Genomic DNA, 16,993 nt, shown 5'->3' with positions numbered 1-16,993 from the left:
ACATTCCTTCTCCTTTCTCCTAATGCCACTGGTACAGGTGCTGAACCTGTTTCTGGCCCTGCTTCTGAGCTCCTTCAGTGCAGACAATCTGGCAGCCACGGACGATGATGGAGAAATGAACAACCTACAAATCTCAGTCATCCGAATCAAGAAGGGGGTGGCTTGGGCCAAACTCAAAGTGCACGCCTTCATGCAGGCCCACTTTAAGCAGCGTGAGGCCGATGAAGTGAAGCCTCTGGACGAGCTATATGAAAAGAAGGCCAACTGCATCGCCAACCACACTGGTGCAGACATCCACCGGAATGGTGACTTCCAGAAGAATGGCAATGGCACAACCAGTGGCATTGGCAGCAGTGTGGAGAAGTATATCATTGATGAGGACCACATGTCCTTCATCAACAATCCCAACTTGACTGTGCGGGTGCCCATTGCTGTCGGAGAGTCTGATTTTGAGAACCTCAACACAGAGGATGTTAGCAGCGAGTCAGATCCTGAAGGCAGCAAAGATGTAAGGTCCCAGTCTAGAACCCAACCTCGATTCTGTGTGGGAACAAACAGGGCCCTGTCAGCTCCCGAGACTGGTTCAGCTATGGGCTTGGTAGAGAGCTTGTGGAATAGCCAGCTAGGTTTGAGAACCAACCCTACTACCCATTGTCATTCTAGACCTTCCCTGGGTGACCTAGTTTCCTGAGATGGTCCTAGATCTGTCTCCATTGCTGCTGGATCATCTCAGTCAGAGGCTGGAGCAAACCCTCCAGAACTTCCCTGCCATTAATCTGTCAGCTGTAGCACTGAGACCCACCAGTAGCCACATTTTGTGGAGGGTGGATCACTCATCTGGGAGCAGACTTCAGTGTGTTCTACTCAGTCTTGACAGAAGTTTTGAGGGCCCTCTGGTAATTGTTTGCCCCTCCGGAACCGGATGATGATGAGTTTATAATAAGAATTGCAAAGAATTACAGCTGGTCCCTCGTCCATGCCCGAAGTAGAACTGTCAGTATGGAGTGGAAGTATCGCTCCAGAGTTGGTTGAGCTCCCTTTTCTTTGCGAATCTAGAAACTGGATGATACTAGCTCCTCTGAAGGAAGCACCATCGATATCAAACCCGAAGTAGAAGAAGTCCCCGTGGAACAGCCAGAGGAATACTTGGATCCAGACGCCTGCTTCACAGAAGGTACAAGGGGGCAAGGACAAGGGTGGGCCTGTGGCCCTGGCACTGCTCGCGGATTTCTGCCGGGGTCAGTGGTTGGCTGAGGGTGGGTACTCCGTGGCCATCTTCAGGAGCTTTGTTCCCCACCTCCGCGTTTTGAGGGAAGTTGATATTGTTTCCCTTGTTTGGTTCCTACCTATATTCGCAAACATTTCTTTGTCCATTTTCTCTTGGCCTCAGGCCAAAAACCGCTAGCAAGGCCTGTTCTGTCATGGCTGTGTCAGCCTCCTGGCTACCCTTTTCTCCTCCCTCTCACTGCTTCTTTAGAGGACATCTTCCTAACTGCAGAGGCCATGCCCTGGTAGCCTTGCAGCATAGCCCCAGCCCTGCCACTGTCCGCGTCGGAGTCAGACATTCTGATTCAGCCACTGTACTCCCGGCTGTGTGGTGGGGCAGCGCCTGGTGGGGCCTGAGAGCCTACAGGGGCAGGTCTGGGCAGGCACGCTCCACCGTCTGACCTGCCTCTCCCACTGGTGCCAGGTTGTGTCCAGCGATTTAAGTGCTGCCAGGTCAACATCGAAGAAGGGCTAGGCAAGTCCTGGTGGATCCTGAGGAAGACCTGCTTCCTCATCGTGGAGCACAATTGGTTTGAGACCTTCATCATTTTCATGATTCTGCTCAGCAGTGGTGCCCTGGTGAGTCCAGGGGAGAGGATGGGGAGGGATGGGCTGGGGAAGGCTTTGTAGGAACTAGTGGGAGAGACCAGATGGGGCCCAAGCCCAGTTTCTCTGAGAGCACAGATGGCTGTGGTCCCAAGGATAATGGCCTGCCAAAGTGCTTTGGCCTGTTGTTTTGAGCCTTTAGGATTAGAATCCACTTAGCCACATCTTGATCTTCTCTACACTCAGCATGATCCTTCTCACGTCCAAGACCCCCTTTCAATCAGGATGAGAGCACAAATTAATTATCTTCACTGCTTAGTTTGCCCCATCCTAAGCAACTTCCTAAAATGAACTTCCCTTTCTCGCCTAATACCCCAAATACCTTGTTCTTTACTTTTCACTTGAGGAGGGAGGTTGGGTTCGCCTCCACCATCTCCCCTCACACCCTAACTGGTTTGGAGAACCCATGGCATTGGCAAATACTTAAAGAGCCAGGCCTCTCGTGTAAAGGTTGTTCATATTCTAAGTGCTTATCACTGATCAGTGTGAGGCACAGGGGGGCACTGAACACGCAGGCTCCTTCCCTGCTGGAACTAATTATCTGAGCATTTGCTTTCATTTTAGCTGGCTTGTAACTGAGGAGACCTGGACAGGGTCAGGGGTGAGGGAGCTGTTCCCCAGTTGGATAGATTTGAGGATAGGAGGGACTTAGAGATGCTGCACATTTTCCTTGTTTGAGTTAAGGGAAAGCTGAAGAATACAGAATTTTAAAATGCTTTCAAAGAAGGCGGGCACATTTGTGTAGGGATAGAAGCAAAGCCTAATCTGGATGCAGAAAATAGCAAGAAAGAAGCCCCAAATTTAGTGTTAAAGATCCCGACAGTGACTTGAGAAGTTTCGCTTCAACTGATGAGGTAGGAGAATAAGAGAAGCTGAAATGGAGGCAGTAGGTGGCAAAGAAGAGCTGGTGGGGAGTGGGGGGTGGGAAGCAGGGATTATGCAGGAATGCGGCAGGACAAATGCAGGAGGCCTGAGGGATGGCTTGGTAGCCTGGATCTGAGCAAGGCAGGGGTCCCACTGCCCTGCCTGCTCTGGGCATTTATTGCCTCCACAGCCCTTCCCTCAGTGCTGGCTGAGGTGCTGTGCAGGCCTGAGATGACGGCACGGTCTCTGCCCGTGAGACTCAGGCCAGTGCCAGGAGAAAGGTATTTTGTGACTGTCGACATCGCTCTTCCTCCAATCTAGTAAACAGAAACCCAGAATTAAGAGAACACACCTCATCTGACTCTTCTCTTTCTCATCGCCACAAAAAATAAAAGCAGCAGTGAAACAGAAATTTTGAACTTTCTTTACTGCTCACCTTTGACAGTTTTTCTTTATTGTAGATGAATAAAACAGGGGGTACTTGGCTCAGTACATGGAGACCCTGTGCAAGTAGTAGGCTTGAGACCTAAAAATAGCAAAGTGAAGGGGCGCCTGGGTGGCTCAGTTGGTTAAGCACCCAACTCTTGATTTCGTCTCAGGTCATGATCTCAGGGTTGTAGGATCGAGCCCTGCATTGGGCTCAGCAGGGAGTCTGATGGAGATTCTCTCTCTCCCTCTGACCCTCACCCCCACTCTCCACTCTCTCTCTCTCTCTCTCAAAAAAAAAAAAAAAAAAAGAATAGCAAAGTGAAGCCATAGCTAAAATGTCTGAGAGAAGGCAAGAATGGGGTTATGACGGGACTTCAGAGAGAGGGGGTAGAGCCACCAGTGATGGGAAGCTCAGTCTGGGGCATCTCACATGTGTCGGGTGACAGAGTGAATCTCTGCAAAGGGAGGTAAGGGGAAACTTGACGTGGAAGCTGTTGAGTTTTTCACTGAGCAGAGGGGGGTTATTTGTACAAAAGACCCCTGAGAAGGACTATGGACCTATGACCTCTCCCCATCTGCCCAGTAACGGAACTGGAGTACCTGATGTCCATGGGCCCCGTGTTGAAAATGTATCTGCAGGCAGCCCGATTCTGTCCTTCCTTCCAGAACTGTCCGGAGCAGGACCTCCCATTGCAGGACACAGGACTTTTGTTCCACCTGTAGTTTTCTCTCACGCTGCGGGACCCCCTCCTCTCCCTCCGCAGCCCACCACTCCAGTCATGGGAATGCTCATACCTTTGTGTTAGGGAGTGACCTCATTCAGGAATTCCAGAGACAGAAAGTCGGACTAAGATTTTCTTCACCTGAGCATCTCCCAGTCCTGTGACCCTCCCCCTGAAATCTGTGGCATCAGGGGCTGAAGGGAGAAAAGATGTTACCGTATAAACATATAGAGTGTTGGCAAGGACACAGAGAACCTGGAACCCTCATACGCTGCCGGAGGAAATGTAGAATGGTGCTGCCATTTTGGGGAGCTGTTTGGCAGTACCTCAAAAACTGAAGCCTACAGTTACCATGTGAGCCGGCAGTTCTGCTCCTTGGTATTATACCCTAGAGAAATGAAGACATGTCCACACAAAAAAGGATGCGTGAATGCTCATGGCAGCGCTGTTCACAATAGCCAGAACATAGGCACACAAGTGTCCGTCAGTGAGGAAGGTAAACAGACTGCGGTACAGCCATACATTGGAGTCTTATTCAGCAGTCAAGAGAAATGCAGCACTGATGTGGGCTGCAGCATGGACGAACTTGGAAAACGGTGCGCAGGGAGAGAAGTCAGTCACCAGGGACCACAGATCATCTGATTCCCTTCACATGAAGAGGGAAAAGAGCATATTGGTTGCCTGGGACTCGTAGGAGACAGGGAGGCCAGAGGGTGGCAGCTAGAAGGCGTGGGGTTTCTTTTTGGGGTGGATGAAGATACTCTAAACTTGATTGTGTGATGGATGCACAACTCTGAATATACTGAGAGCTTTTCAACTGCGGAATTGCATGGTATGTGGATTGTATCTCAGTAAGACTTTTTCTAAGAAGCCACGTGAGGCAGGGGGCTGGGGTGAGAGAGACAGGAATCCGAGGCTAGGTCCGCCGCAGGGGGAGGAGCTGCCGCGGGGAGGGCGGCCTTCCAGCCTTGCTTGCCTGCCTTCAGGCTCGGTAGGCAGCCACTGCTTCTCTTCCAGGCCTTCGAGGACATCTACATCGAGCAGAGAAAGACCATCCGTACCATCCTGGAATACGCTGACAAGGTCTTCACCTACATCTTCATCCTGGAGATGTTGCTCAAGTGGACAGCCTACGGCTTCGTCAAGTTCTTCACCAACGCCTGGTGCTGGCTGGACTTCCTCATTGTGGCTGTACGTGTCCCGCTTTCTACTCCCCACCCCTTCTGGTAGCAAAACAAAAGCAGGGATGTTCCTTCCTCCAACGGCCAGAGTTGCCTGGGGACCCAGGGTGTCGGACAAGATGGAGGTGTAGTTTTGGGTAAAGCTCGGAGCACTCAGCGCTCTGAGAGGCCCTACATTTGCCCCAGGGACTGACCAGCCGGCTCTGTGCTCTGGTGGTTCGGCTTAGAAGAGTCAGGGATTAGGAACGGGGAGAGCAAACATTGGTGCCAGCACCCCTCGTTATTAGGCTGGGAACAAGAAGGTTCTTGCCCCATACCAGCAGGCTGTCCTCTTTCTGGTGCCCGGAGAGGGGTGAGGATGACGTGGGTGCTGCTGGGGTCCAGGTCGGAGGGCGGATCTCGGTAGGCTTTCTGCTGACCGTTCCTCTGGACACTTCACCAACTAAAGGCTCCGTACCAGACTCCTCTGAACAAGTCAGTCTCTCCAGAGGAGGTGGCGTTCACACCAAAATAACCGCCCCCCTTCCCACACATTGCCATTTCCGCAGTGGTGATCACACTTAAGAGAATCCTTTCTTCCTCCAGATTCCAAGACCATCTCCAAGGCTTGGTGGCCTCTGATCATCTGCAAAGCTTGCCGGCCATCACCTCCTGTGTTATTTTTCAGGGTTTAAGCCGCATCATCTGTAACTGTTGCTCACCCCACCAGCCCTTGTTCCTTGTTGGCTTTTCTAACTGTGTTGAGTGCTTCTGATTCTGTGTAATCACTAAAGCTCTTTTCTTCTAGCCAAATCAGCATTTGAAAGAAAGGGTGAATGGGAATTTCAGGACCAGGGCCTACGGAGAATTCACTTCCTGCTGAGCGCTAAGTACCAAGCAAATGGAATGTTTGGAGGTTGGGTGGGTACATATAGAATATATATTTCCTCAGCTGTATAGTAAACTACCTAGAGCGTGCCTCTGGGATCCCGAACAGAACAGCATGGAAGCCTCTGTCAAATGACAGGAGCCCAGCACTCCGCACCAGTGATCTCTGCTCTATAAATGCATTCCTGTTCCTACACAGTGTCTGCGACTTCCGACTTCCGTGGTTAATGACTCCTTCCAGGAGCTCTTGCTCTGCTCCTCTTTGCATTCCCTTTGCAAATAGGTGAAAGTCACCCTCTGCCCTTAAAGTGAACCAAACAGGTACTGCCTCAGAGGGCACCAACACGAGGCCGCCCTAGCAAGAGGTTTCAGCACTCCCTTCAGCAACTACCACTAGTACCTTCTGACGGAAGGACTCTACCTCCCGCAGACGGAAAGCCCGAGCTCTGAGAATTAAGAAATGGGCTTGGGAGATGGCCCAGAGAACTAAAGGGACCCTGGGCCTGCTCTCTTTCCACAGAACAGGACCACCTGGTACCCAAATCAGCTGATAAAAGCATTGACCGTCCTGCACATCACCATTTATTTAGCAAACATTTCTATCACTTTTCATACTGGGTGGCAGAGAAATAGAAAGTATGAGACAGGGGCGCCTGGGTGGCTCAGTCATTAAGCATCTGTCTTCAGCTCAGGTCATGATCCCATGGTCCCGGGATCAAGCCCCGCATCGGGCTCCCTGCTCCGCAGGAAGCCTGCTTCTCCCTCTCCCACTCCCCCTGCTTGTGTTCCCTCTCTCGCTGTCTCTCTCTCTGTCAAATAAATAAATAAAATCTTTAAAAAGAAAAAAGAAAGTATGAGACAGACATGTGGCCAACAGTAATCCATAAATTCCCCAGCTTGAGGGAGTTGCTGGATTCTTACATTGCCTTGAGACCTGACAGTGGTTCCTAAGAACACCTCTGTACCAGTTATTAGTCAACAAATAGAAATCAAATACCATTCTCTGTGTAGAGCTGTCCCGGAAGCTGTAGGGAGTCATGTGGGGCAGGCAGGCATGGCCCCTGGCGCTCACACCAGCTTGCAGGACCACTCGGGCCTGACTCCAGCCTTGCGGTAATCCAGCATTCTGGGAACAGGGCTCTCCCGGGACCCTCCCATCCACTGACTTCTCTTGGACACAACAGTGCATTTTGTATCATGTCTATTGAGCACCCACAACATGCCAAGCCTCCTGCCAGGAGTTGTGGGAGATACAGAGAACAGAAGACATGGACGGTTCCCTCGAAGGGCCTGGAAAGATGAGACATGTATACAAATAATCACAGTCCAAAGCAGCATGCGCTAAGTGGGAGCAGCCCCAGTCCGCAATGTGGCTGCACCGTTTGCCACCCTGAGTTGTGAATGGAGAAGCAGGCTCAGTTGACACCTGCACAGCTGGAGCCATCACAGTTTTTGCTGTCTTGTGCCTTTGACATTCTAGAACATCCAGCAGGTGTAAATTTTAGGTCCTACTTTAGCACTATCTCTGAGAGGCTCTCTTCTTCCCATCTCATCCCCCAGTGACTAGATGTCCAAATCTGTTTTTCATCACCATGTTTGTTTCCCTGATGGATTCTCATTCCTTTGTGTTGTCCCTTAAAGCTGCTAAGAGGACTTTTTGCAATCACATGGATTATCCCAACAACTTCCAAGGTTAATTCTCTTTGGTCACAAGGCAGGTAATTCCCAGAGACAATGTTTCATTTTGCTCAGGTTCTTGGCTGCACTGGAGATCTTGTCCTGTAGAAGACTATTGTCATCTTTCCCCTAGGGAAATTTATCCCATCATATCCGGAGGTTAGCCAGCGTATCAGTTCCAAGGACGGGAACTTTCAGAGACCACACATCCTGAATTCAGACTATTACAGACATTCTCCATTTGAAAATGTTCACATCATTTGGAAAAAGCCCACCCAGTGTCTCCCTTTTTTTCCATTCCTGTAGCCACTGATACCCTGAATTTTTACTTCCCAACTCCTTTCTTTTTTCCAGGTTTGATTCTTTCCTTAAAGTGTACTTTCAGCAATGATTTGGTTACCTCCAGTGAAAGTTTAACATGGGGGCTCAGGATTATCAGAGCACCCTCAGCTGCTAAGGAATAACCGACATAGGACCCTTGCTGACCCTGCCTTGGGAGATCTTGGCTGGATTGATCCGCTGAGCCGCACATTATCTTGGCACCATTTAGAGCCAGCCTCAGGATCGGCATCTGTACCTCTGTCCTTCTTCCCACCTCAGGCCTCTCCGTTATCAGCTTAACCACCCCTGGGCCCCCCGAAGAGCTGGGTCTCCGTGCCATGTGTGGGGCCCGTCGTGCATGGGGCCCATCGCCCCTCAAAGCTTAGTGTTTTGCGGTCTTTACCTGGCATAGTTTCTCAGGTTGAGGTTCACTCGGGTATTTTGAACTCAGGCACTTAGTCAGGATGGGATAGCTCACCTTCAGGTGTACCTATTGAGGTCTCACTAAGAATCTGGCAATTATAGATTATTTGGTGTTAAGAGTTGGCTGCACTTGGCAATATTAGGCAAAAACACCTCCATGTAGATTCTTCCTGGTAATGATGAATGGAGGGAAAATGATTGGTTGGGCTACTGTGTTCCAGATAAAGCTTTTGAGGGCCTTGTTTCAGACAAAAATTGAACTCTGAAGCATGTACTCTTCAAAGAACATGAGTAAATAGGGCAGGCTTTAATTCCAGATTTGCTTTGAATACTGCCTAGGACTGCAGGGAAGATACCTACACTGATGGATTATGAGTCCATGCATGGATAAAGGTCCACACCCCTTTTAAAAAATTGAAATCCTTGAGCCTGCTCATTCCTTTCCCTTACTAGGTCACGGACATTCCACTTCTACCTCCTGTCAGTCCTGCTGCTTCATTGTAAAAAGAAAAGAAATTATTTTTTAAAACGTTTTATACAGTTCAGAGATACAGAATCAAAGAATTAAAGCCCTCAGCTAGAGATAAAAAGCAACAAATGAAACTGAGTTGCAGGTTGTTTCCTTTTTTTCTCCTCTAATTTTGCTTTAAAACATCAATTTAGGCCAAGCAGATCGGTAACCACCACTTTCCAGTAGAGGGAACTTAAGAATGATTGATGGGAACATCTTAACCTATCCCAGATTTGTGGTGCAGTACTCGGGAAAGACTGCTCCAAGAAACCCAGAGCCCCAGACATGTCAGGATTTGATCTGCTAAGGGTAGTTTCCTTTGGTGGGAATTCAGGTCAGGCCCAGGTGGCCCTCGGTATAGTCAGCATCCAGTGTTGTGGGACCACCTGGGAACTGCTCTGAGTGCTCTGGTACCAGGGCAAGCTGAGTTTGGCTCTGGAAGAGCAGGAAGGCATTTGCCCATCCTGACTCCAGGCCTGGAGACCTGCAGGCTTCTCCCCAGCAGGGCAATACTGTCAACTCAGGATTGTTCAGATACGGATAACCCTCTCTTGGGATATTGTACATGCCAGTCGGGGAGGTGACCTGTCTGTGGCAGGAGCTCTGGCCTACAAACCAGGAGGGTGGGTCTCTTTCTGGCTCCAGAACTGCCAGTGGGACAGTCGGCAGATTCTCGTGGGTCTCCGTGTGCTCTTCTGTGAATAAAATTTCTAAAATTTTTCTAAGAATCCTTCCAGCTGTTTTTCTAACAATGAGAGTAGAAGATGGTCCAGGAAGGGACAGACCTGAGGCCGGTTCATTTTGAGCCGTTATGGAGAGAAAGAATGGGGATGATAAGGAGAAATATGGGTTCAGTTTTCAGACCCACCCAAGTTCTCATGAAGGAGTCATGGTGGTAGTTCAAGGACAGAAGGATTATTATAGTTGAAAGTGAGAGATGGAAGAATTGCTTAAGGGAGTTCTTGTGGAGCCAAAACTCTGTCTAGAAATTGCTTCCTTTGGTTCTTGCCTTCTCGGGAACTGCAAAGCCAGCTGTGGCACCTACTGGATACGTTTCCTTTGTTGATGTAGTAACTCGTCACATTCTCCAGCAAATGGTTTCTTGTCAACCAGGAGCAAGAGAGCTTGTCCCTGTTGGAAATCCATGGTGAATGAGCTGAGGAGGGGGCAGCTTGTGTGGAGTGTGTGTATTTATCTGTATTCTTTTCCATAGGTACCATTAAATTTGTCTGGCTTAATTTAATGGCAACTTCTGGGAGCTGCAGAGGCTGTAAAGGGCGAGGGTAAGGTTTTTGTCATCTGTTCAGGCTCCTCTCCTTCCACTGGAACGTCCTCATTCCCCCTCTCCCTTCAGCCTCTCCCCTTTGCCAACCTGTATGTATGTTCTACCGCCTCCTCTCGATTTCCTCCTCCCCCCTGTGTTTTTTCTTCTGCCTCTCAACCTCCTTTCCTTTCAGGTCGTTTGAGTCCAAGTTGAAGTAGGCAGCTGGTGTTACCCACTCTCTCTCCCTGGGGGGCCCAATCTGTGTAATCAGTGCTAGGGGCTTTATTCTAACACTCTGGAACCTCTTTTCTTGTTTTTCTTTGTTTTGTTTTGTTTCCTTTTTTGTTTTTGTTTTTCTCTTCTGTTTCCGTGTAGGTCTCTTTAGTCAGCCTTATAGCTAATGCCCTGGGCTACTCGGAACTAGGTGCCATAAAGTCCCTTAGGACCCTAAGAGCTTTGAGACCCTTAAGAGCCTTATCACGATTTGAAGGGATGAGGGTAAGATACTAAGAGCAGCTGATCCTTCTGCATGCCGATGGAAACTGTTTACGCATGCTAGAACTGATCACACGGTGGGAAGATCATTCAGACACGATCTGTGATGCAGCTGCTGATTTGATCCTCCACTCTCTCCCCGCACCTGCCCCGTGCGAGGGGGTCGCATCAAGCTGCCTCATCACATTAATATGGGCCCCACCCCAACAGCGTGCCATCGCAGAACATGTTAACGCTGGCTATTCTCATTTGGCCTGGCTTACCTCTAGCACTCGGGGCGGCTTTCTGGGCTGTTGATTTAATAGGGAGAATCACCAGGTGCAAAGAAGGGGAATTGTAACCCACAGACCCACTGAAAAGCAGAGGCCGCAGGCAGGGCGAGTGCCATAGAGGGGCATCAGCCAGGTGGGGACTGTGGCCTTGCCGTCACTGAGAAAGCAGCTGAAAGACATGATGGCAGGCCTGGAATTGGGAATGGATTAGAATTTGGCATGGCCCTGGGAAAAGAAATGCTTTTCTTTCTATTCTGATTCCTCTTATTGCACCTTGTTGTTCTCAGCCCAGTCCCATAAGGACTGGCAGCCTCTCTGTCTGATAGCAAAGCTTTCCTCCTCACCCCCCACCCCTCTGCCCACGCTATATGGTCCCCTATCCTGACACCATCAAAATAACAATCAGGTATGACGCCAGATGACTTCTCAGCTAGTTCTCCTGAAATTTCTTGACACCTGCTATTCCTGCTTTGGTGATACTCCACCCAAATCCAAACAGGGCAAGGTGCTGTCACCCTGCCAACTTCGAAACAAGTCTCCCTCTTTTGGTGCCCTTTTGCTGTCTCTCTTGGTTAAAAAAAAAAAATGTGCATGTGTGTGCATGCGCGTGTGCACACACACACATGCTGAAAAGTCAATTTCCTAAAATCAAGTGGGCAACTGGCTTTTAGTGGTAATCGTTGTCCTGTGGTAACAGAGAGAGGTCTGTTATACTTAACGAGACCAAGAAAACTCGTTTCCATTCAGATGTGGAATACATGCAGGAGAGCAAACCAGAGGCTATGTTTTTAAATGTGCAAATATCAGAATGTAGGAATAAAAATTAAATGGTTCCAGTGGTCCCCAGGAAGAAAGGCCGACTGGAGAGACTAGGTACGAGGCCAGTGCCGCGTCACCCACTCCTCATCTGCGCCCCCTGGCCACTGCTCCACAGAACTCCCCACGGTTGTACAGGAGGGTGAGGACGTCACTGCGCCTCGGGAACTGTGTTTTGTTAGTTTCTTCAGACAAATGCTTTTCGCCACCAATTGTGTCTTTTCTGTAGCACAGTCACGGTTCGGTTTACTGCATGTAAGCTTTCCACAACCCGCCCGAAACCGTCCGCAGGAAGGTCAGGTCCACGGCAACACAGACTTCTTCCAGTTTAAGAAACAAAGCAAAACTTGGGAGTCTAAGTCTTTCTCCCAGAAAGAAGAGAGATTTCAGAACGTGCACAGTGAGGTCACCGGAAGGCGCCGGCCAGAGTGAGGGAGAGAGAGCGTATACTGCGGACGACTCCGTGTTCCGGGTCATTAGACCCGGGACTACCGTGCCCTCCCCTCCTCCCCTGCTTTCCCACTGTTTTCAGCAAGGGCTGGTGAAACTCTTTTCATAAGTCCTGTCAGTTCTGTTTAGAGCGTTGATAATTGGTGTTGGCGACTGAAACACTGAGGAGTAAAGGAAGGCTGTTGAAGACCGTACTGGGCACACTGTAGCCACCTCAGCAGCCTGTGCTCCTCCTCAGCCGGTGCCAGTGATCCTGGACCTCCTAAAGCCACACTGGTAATACCTGAAGAAAGCCCAAGAAAAAATGCCCAGCTGACACTTGCTACTAACTTTCTCCACCCAGATGCTCATTACTGCCAGGCCTCGCCCGTGGCAGAAGTCGTCCCTGATGACCAGCTGGGGCCAGCTTGCTCAGGAGGAGGTTATTTGAGTCACCTGGACCCAGGGGCCCTTTGGGTGGCCACACCTCTTCCCTTCAGCCCCTCCCCCTGTCCCCACCTTTCCTTGGACTCCCAGTTTCCATTCCCCCAAAACTTCTAGTTGCCAAATTTCAAGTAATTTAGGGACCAGAAGCCGTGATCAGAACCAGCAGAAAGTTTTCTCTGAAAAAGCATGAGAAAGTGAAACCTCTACATGAAGGTTTTTTTCAGCTAAGGTACTATGAGCGAAAACCAGTTTGAACTGAAAGCCAGGATTTCAAACAATGAGTGTTCAGCAAGGGAAGCTCTGGTAGAGGAGTGTCCCTTGGTTTGGTTGGCTCCAGTCAGCCAGCAGAACTGGCCACTTCTGGTTGGGCAGGGGAGAGGGCTCAGGGCCCAGCCTGTCCTGCAGTTTCCCAGCCGCTCTGTGAAAGAGTAACTGCAGGAAGAAAAGACTGAGTCTGCCTGAGCTAACAGTCAGCTTCCCAGCGATAAACAGGATCAGGTATATACATTTTCTTTGAAGGCTACTGTCCTACAGGGCCATATGTTTTCTATTTTTTGGTATGGGTTCTTACATACACCGACACTGAGCGATTACCCTTAGAAAATGTTCGATAAGAACTCTTCATAACCTGAATACCATCAATGCAGGTGGGCTCAACTGTCACTGTGCTGCTCCAATGGTGGGCTCAGACCTCCGTTTGGGAGGGAACATAGGGCCCCAGCCCGTCCTGGGACACTGACTTCAGTTCTTCCTCTCTCCTTCCTCAAACCAAACACCAGAAAATCAAAACACTCATGCTATTGACAAAGGAACACTTAATGTAGTTCTTTGCTTTTCTCTCCTCCATAGTAATCTTCATTGAAGAGATTTTGCTGTGCTATTAAATTGTTGAGGTTATATAATGCTATGAAACATGCATGCCTTTTTGTTGATTGTCAGTACATAGTTGTCCATTAAAGCCATGTTCCCTCTGCCAGATATTAAAAACTATTTGACAGACTTTATAGCATTTAATGAATGGTAATGTTCTAGACATTATGAGAAGACAACAATGCTCTAAGAATTAATATCCATTGGAATTTCTTCATCAGTTAAGTAGATTTGAAGCAATCATTAAGTATAAATGTCCATTGAAAACAGTAACTTCATAGATTGCTAGACCCAAGTTTTAGTAATATTTCTATACCTAGTTTTGAACAATGAATTTTTATCATAACAAAGACAATGTAGAATAATTTGAGTTATCAGGGACCAATTCACGAAGTGACTGCCTATGGAAACTTGAATTGCCATTTGCACTTACCTGTAGTGCGAGAGTGCTTCTTGCCCTTTGGTCACTGAGAATATCAGCACGACGACAATTATATATGGAGCACAGTTAAACAACTTTCATTATTAGCTCATGTCTACAGCCAGGAAAAATTATTAGTAAATTTCATCAACTGTTTACTCTTTTATTCATAAAGCTAAGTGAAGAAGTTTTTCTTTGGTTATACTTAATCAAAAGTATATTTATATCATATAAGTACGTTGGATTTTATAGGATTTTATGTCCTACATAGAACAAGGTTCAGTAAATACTTTCGTGTCTTGATTCTTTTGATCAGATCTATGGTATAAAAGTGGGAAGAGGTCACTTAGTTAATGAGCTAATTATTCTTCCCTGCTATAAATCTTACCCCATATTTAACTGTAACGTGTAACACTGTGCAAGGCAGGTTAGACCGGGTTGAGATAGTCAGAAGCGTTCCTAGAGGAGGTAGATTCTGAACTGAGATAAAAAGAAGCATTTCTAGGTTTGAAATCTTTTGGGGTCTACTTCCGTATTGCACACTTGTGATGGTCTAATAGAAGGTCATGATCTCTCACCTAAGCTCTGCTGCAAAATGCTGTCACATAGACTTGAGCTTTTGAATTTTGATAATCGACTCTCTTACTGTCCGAGAAGTGATTACTCCATTTGTGGATCATCCTCTTTTTGCCTGTTCTTTTGCATATTTCATTGCTTTCTGGTGCTCCACCAAGGGGTGAGCAATTGTAGAATGAGGAGGTAAAATTCAAATCTGATCACCTGACAAATTTGGTAACATCAATTAATCAATCAATCATTCTCCAAAATAACATGGAGGATTTTCTAGATTTCAGATATTCTGGCTTTCCTCCCTCAAAGTAATAAACAGTTAAAGGATAATCATTTTACACTAATGACAGAGTTATTAAATCTAGAGGAGATTTCTTGGTCTAAGAATTAAGAAATAACTACCTCTCAATCTAAAGGCCTTCATATGTGAATTGGAGAAACACCAAACTAATATTTTAATCTAAAGAAGAGTGACTCCTTAGCAGAATATCATTGCCTTTTCTATATAGGACAGAACAGCTCTTCCCAGCCCCGCGTTCCAACCAGCGACACCGCAGTCTAAGGCGAGAACGGAAGATAAGGAAAATCCAACCCCAAGTCAAGTTGGGCTCAAACAGAGCCCAGAGCTGCCCCCTGGTGTTCCTTCCACAGCACAGCCCTGTGGGCCCTTTTGATGCTGTGCCTATGCAGTGTGTATGTCCTGCCTCTTCCCTGCACTGAAAAATTGAGGCCAGAACACGGTGATACTTCTCACCTCCTTCTGACAAAACATTAGAAAGCTGTGTTTATAGCCATTATTTTTATTTTAACTCCATTTTAATTTTCCTAGGATATTTAGAAAAAGGAAGACACATTCTTCCCACCTTAGGGTCACCTCTCTGGGCCTTAGCAGTCCCGCTTAAGACAACAGCAAGTGAGAATCAGGGCAGAATGAACACCAGCTTTATTTTCTGCCCCACCCCCTGCCCTGAAATGCTATTTTTATAAGCCCTTTGAACTCCTCTAGTGAAAATTGCTGCCACAGTGGAAGTGTTGTCTAGCTACTCTCACCTATAGTGTGAATCAAAATCAAAGTTAAAAACAACCCAGAAACTTTGATTCCTGAAGGGTTTTTTTCCCTTTGCATTTTTTTCATTCCTGAGCCTTACTGCAGTCAGTGATTTTTAACAATATGCCAGTTTGGGGGTTTCAAGAACATTGATCTAACTCAGAACTCTCCAGAAAACGTAAGTCATTCCTATTTCTGATACATTGTGAAGAGTCGAGTCCAGCCCTGGATTGAGCAGAGAGACATTAATCAGCATTAGCCAAACAGGGGCGACTCTTAGATTCAGAAGCCTACAAAGTCAGGAAAAAAAAAAAAAAAAGGCTTAAGAAGAATAATGAACCTTGAGTGAAAAATACATCTGTTCAGATTTTATTTTATTCCGTTTGGTAGAGGGAATATAGCTTTTTTTTTTCTCTTGAGCCTGCAAAATATGCATGCTCAGCTATTGCCTGAAATAAGATAACTGGCCTTGCATAAAAGAGACTTTGTGTACCATTGACTGATTCCCTGCTAACCCCAAAGGGTAGTTCTCTGTGATTTTGAACAATCCTACCTTGTTTTGCAGAGGGGGAATGTCTGTTGAAAGGCAACTGGTGAGCTTGAAATCAGATTTCCCCCATGGGGACATATTTTATGAGTTGGCAAGGAGGGAGACTAGACTAAGAAATAATTTTTTCAGTCCCAGGTTGGAGCCTGGGAGAGAAGACCTAGGTCAACTGGGGCAGGGAAATTCGTGTTAGATGAAATAAATATGGAATTTACTAGTATTCCTCAAAATATACTTTAGAGATTTAGAAAATTTTGGTCCTACTTGTGGATCTGTCCAGCCACCCTAATTCCAAAGGGGACACAACATTTTTATATAGTCAGAACAAGCCACACAGTATCATTCCCCTCCTGGAAATCAAAAGAGTATGCTTGCCCATACTTCCTCCCAACACTCAGCAACCTCCCCCTTCCAATGCAGGTGGTGGTGAATGCCTTGGTGGGCGCCATCCCCTCCATCATGAATGTGCTGCTGGTGTGTCTCATCTTCTGGCTGATTTTCAGCATCATGGGAGTTAACCTGTTTGCGGGAAAGTATCACTACTGCTTTAATGAGACTTCTGAAATCCGATTTGATATTGAAGATGTCAACAATAAAACTGAGTGTGAAAAGCTCATGGAGGGGAACAACACAGAAATCAGGTGGAAGAATGTGAAGATCAACTTTGACAACGTTGGGGCAGGCTACCTGGCTCTTCTTCAAGTGGTAAGCATTGCTGTTTTGGCCAGTCCCGTGACGCCCAGACAGCTGGCAAAAATCGCATTTGGTTCCTTCTCATTCCTGCATCCAGCATCAGAATTACTCCTAGTAGGTCAGAGAACAATGTCCTTTCCCAAACCAGTTCCAGGGAGACACCTTTCCTGAGAACTTCTGAATTCTCCAAGACCTCACTCAAAGGGGATCTCTCACTGGGCTCAGGAGCAGAGTTCTGCTCAGCAACAAATAGA

General features: G+C 47.5%; 1 protein-coding gene across 5 annotated transcripts in view; it reads left to right on the top strand.

The window, feature by feature from the left end:
• The window catches only part of SCN8A (sodium voltage-gated channel alpha subunit 8), a 176,587-nt gene that overhangs the window by 142,835 nt on the left and 16,759 nt on the right, over positions 1-16,993 (top strand). For 3 of the 5 annotated variants that reach the window (XM_073881974.1, XM_073881973.1, XM_073881975.1), the window contains exons 17-22: positions 38-508; positions 1,057-1,174; positions 1,691-1,845; positions 4,905-5,078; positions 10,507-10,629; positions 16,467-16,751. In XM_073881974.1, coding sequence (XP_073738075.1) covers positions 38-508; positions 1,057-1,174; positions 1,691-1,845; positions 4,905-5,078; positions 10,507-10,629; positions 16,467-16,751 — 1,326 coding nt within the window. The remainder of the gene's footprint in view (positions 1-37; positions 509-1,056; positions 1,175-1,690; positions 1,846-4,904; positions 5,079-10,506; positions 10,630-16,466; positions 16,752-16,993) is intronic. The other 2 variants (XM_073881976.1, XM_073881977.1) reach the window with 1 other exon arrangement.

This window comes from Callorhinus ursinus, unplaced genomic scaffold (assembly GCF_003265705.2).
Source record: "Callorhinus ursinus isolate GAN/ISIS: 27379988/994484 unplaced genomic scaffold, GSC_fseal_2.0 scaffold44, whole genome shotgun sequence".
Taxonomy (NCBI): domain Eukaryota; kingdom Metazoa; phylum Chordata; class Mammalia; order Carnivora; family Otariidae; genus Callorhinus; species Callorhinus ursinus.
Note: the sequence above shows the minus strand (reverse complement) of the source record. Positions and strands in the feature narration are given on the sequence as shown.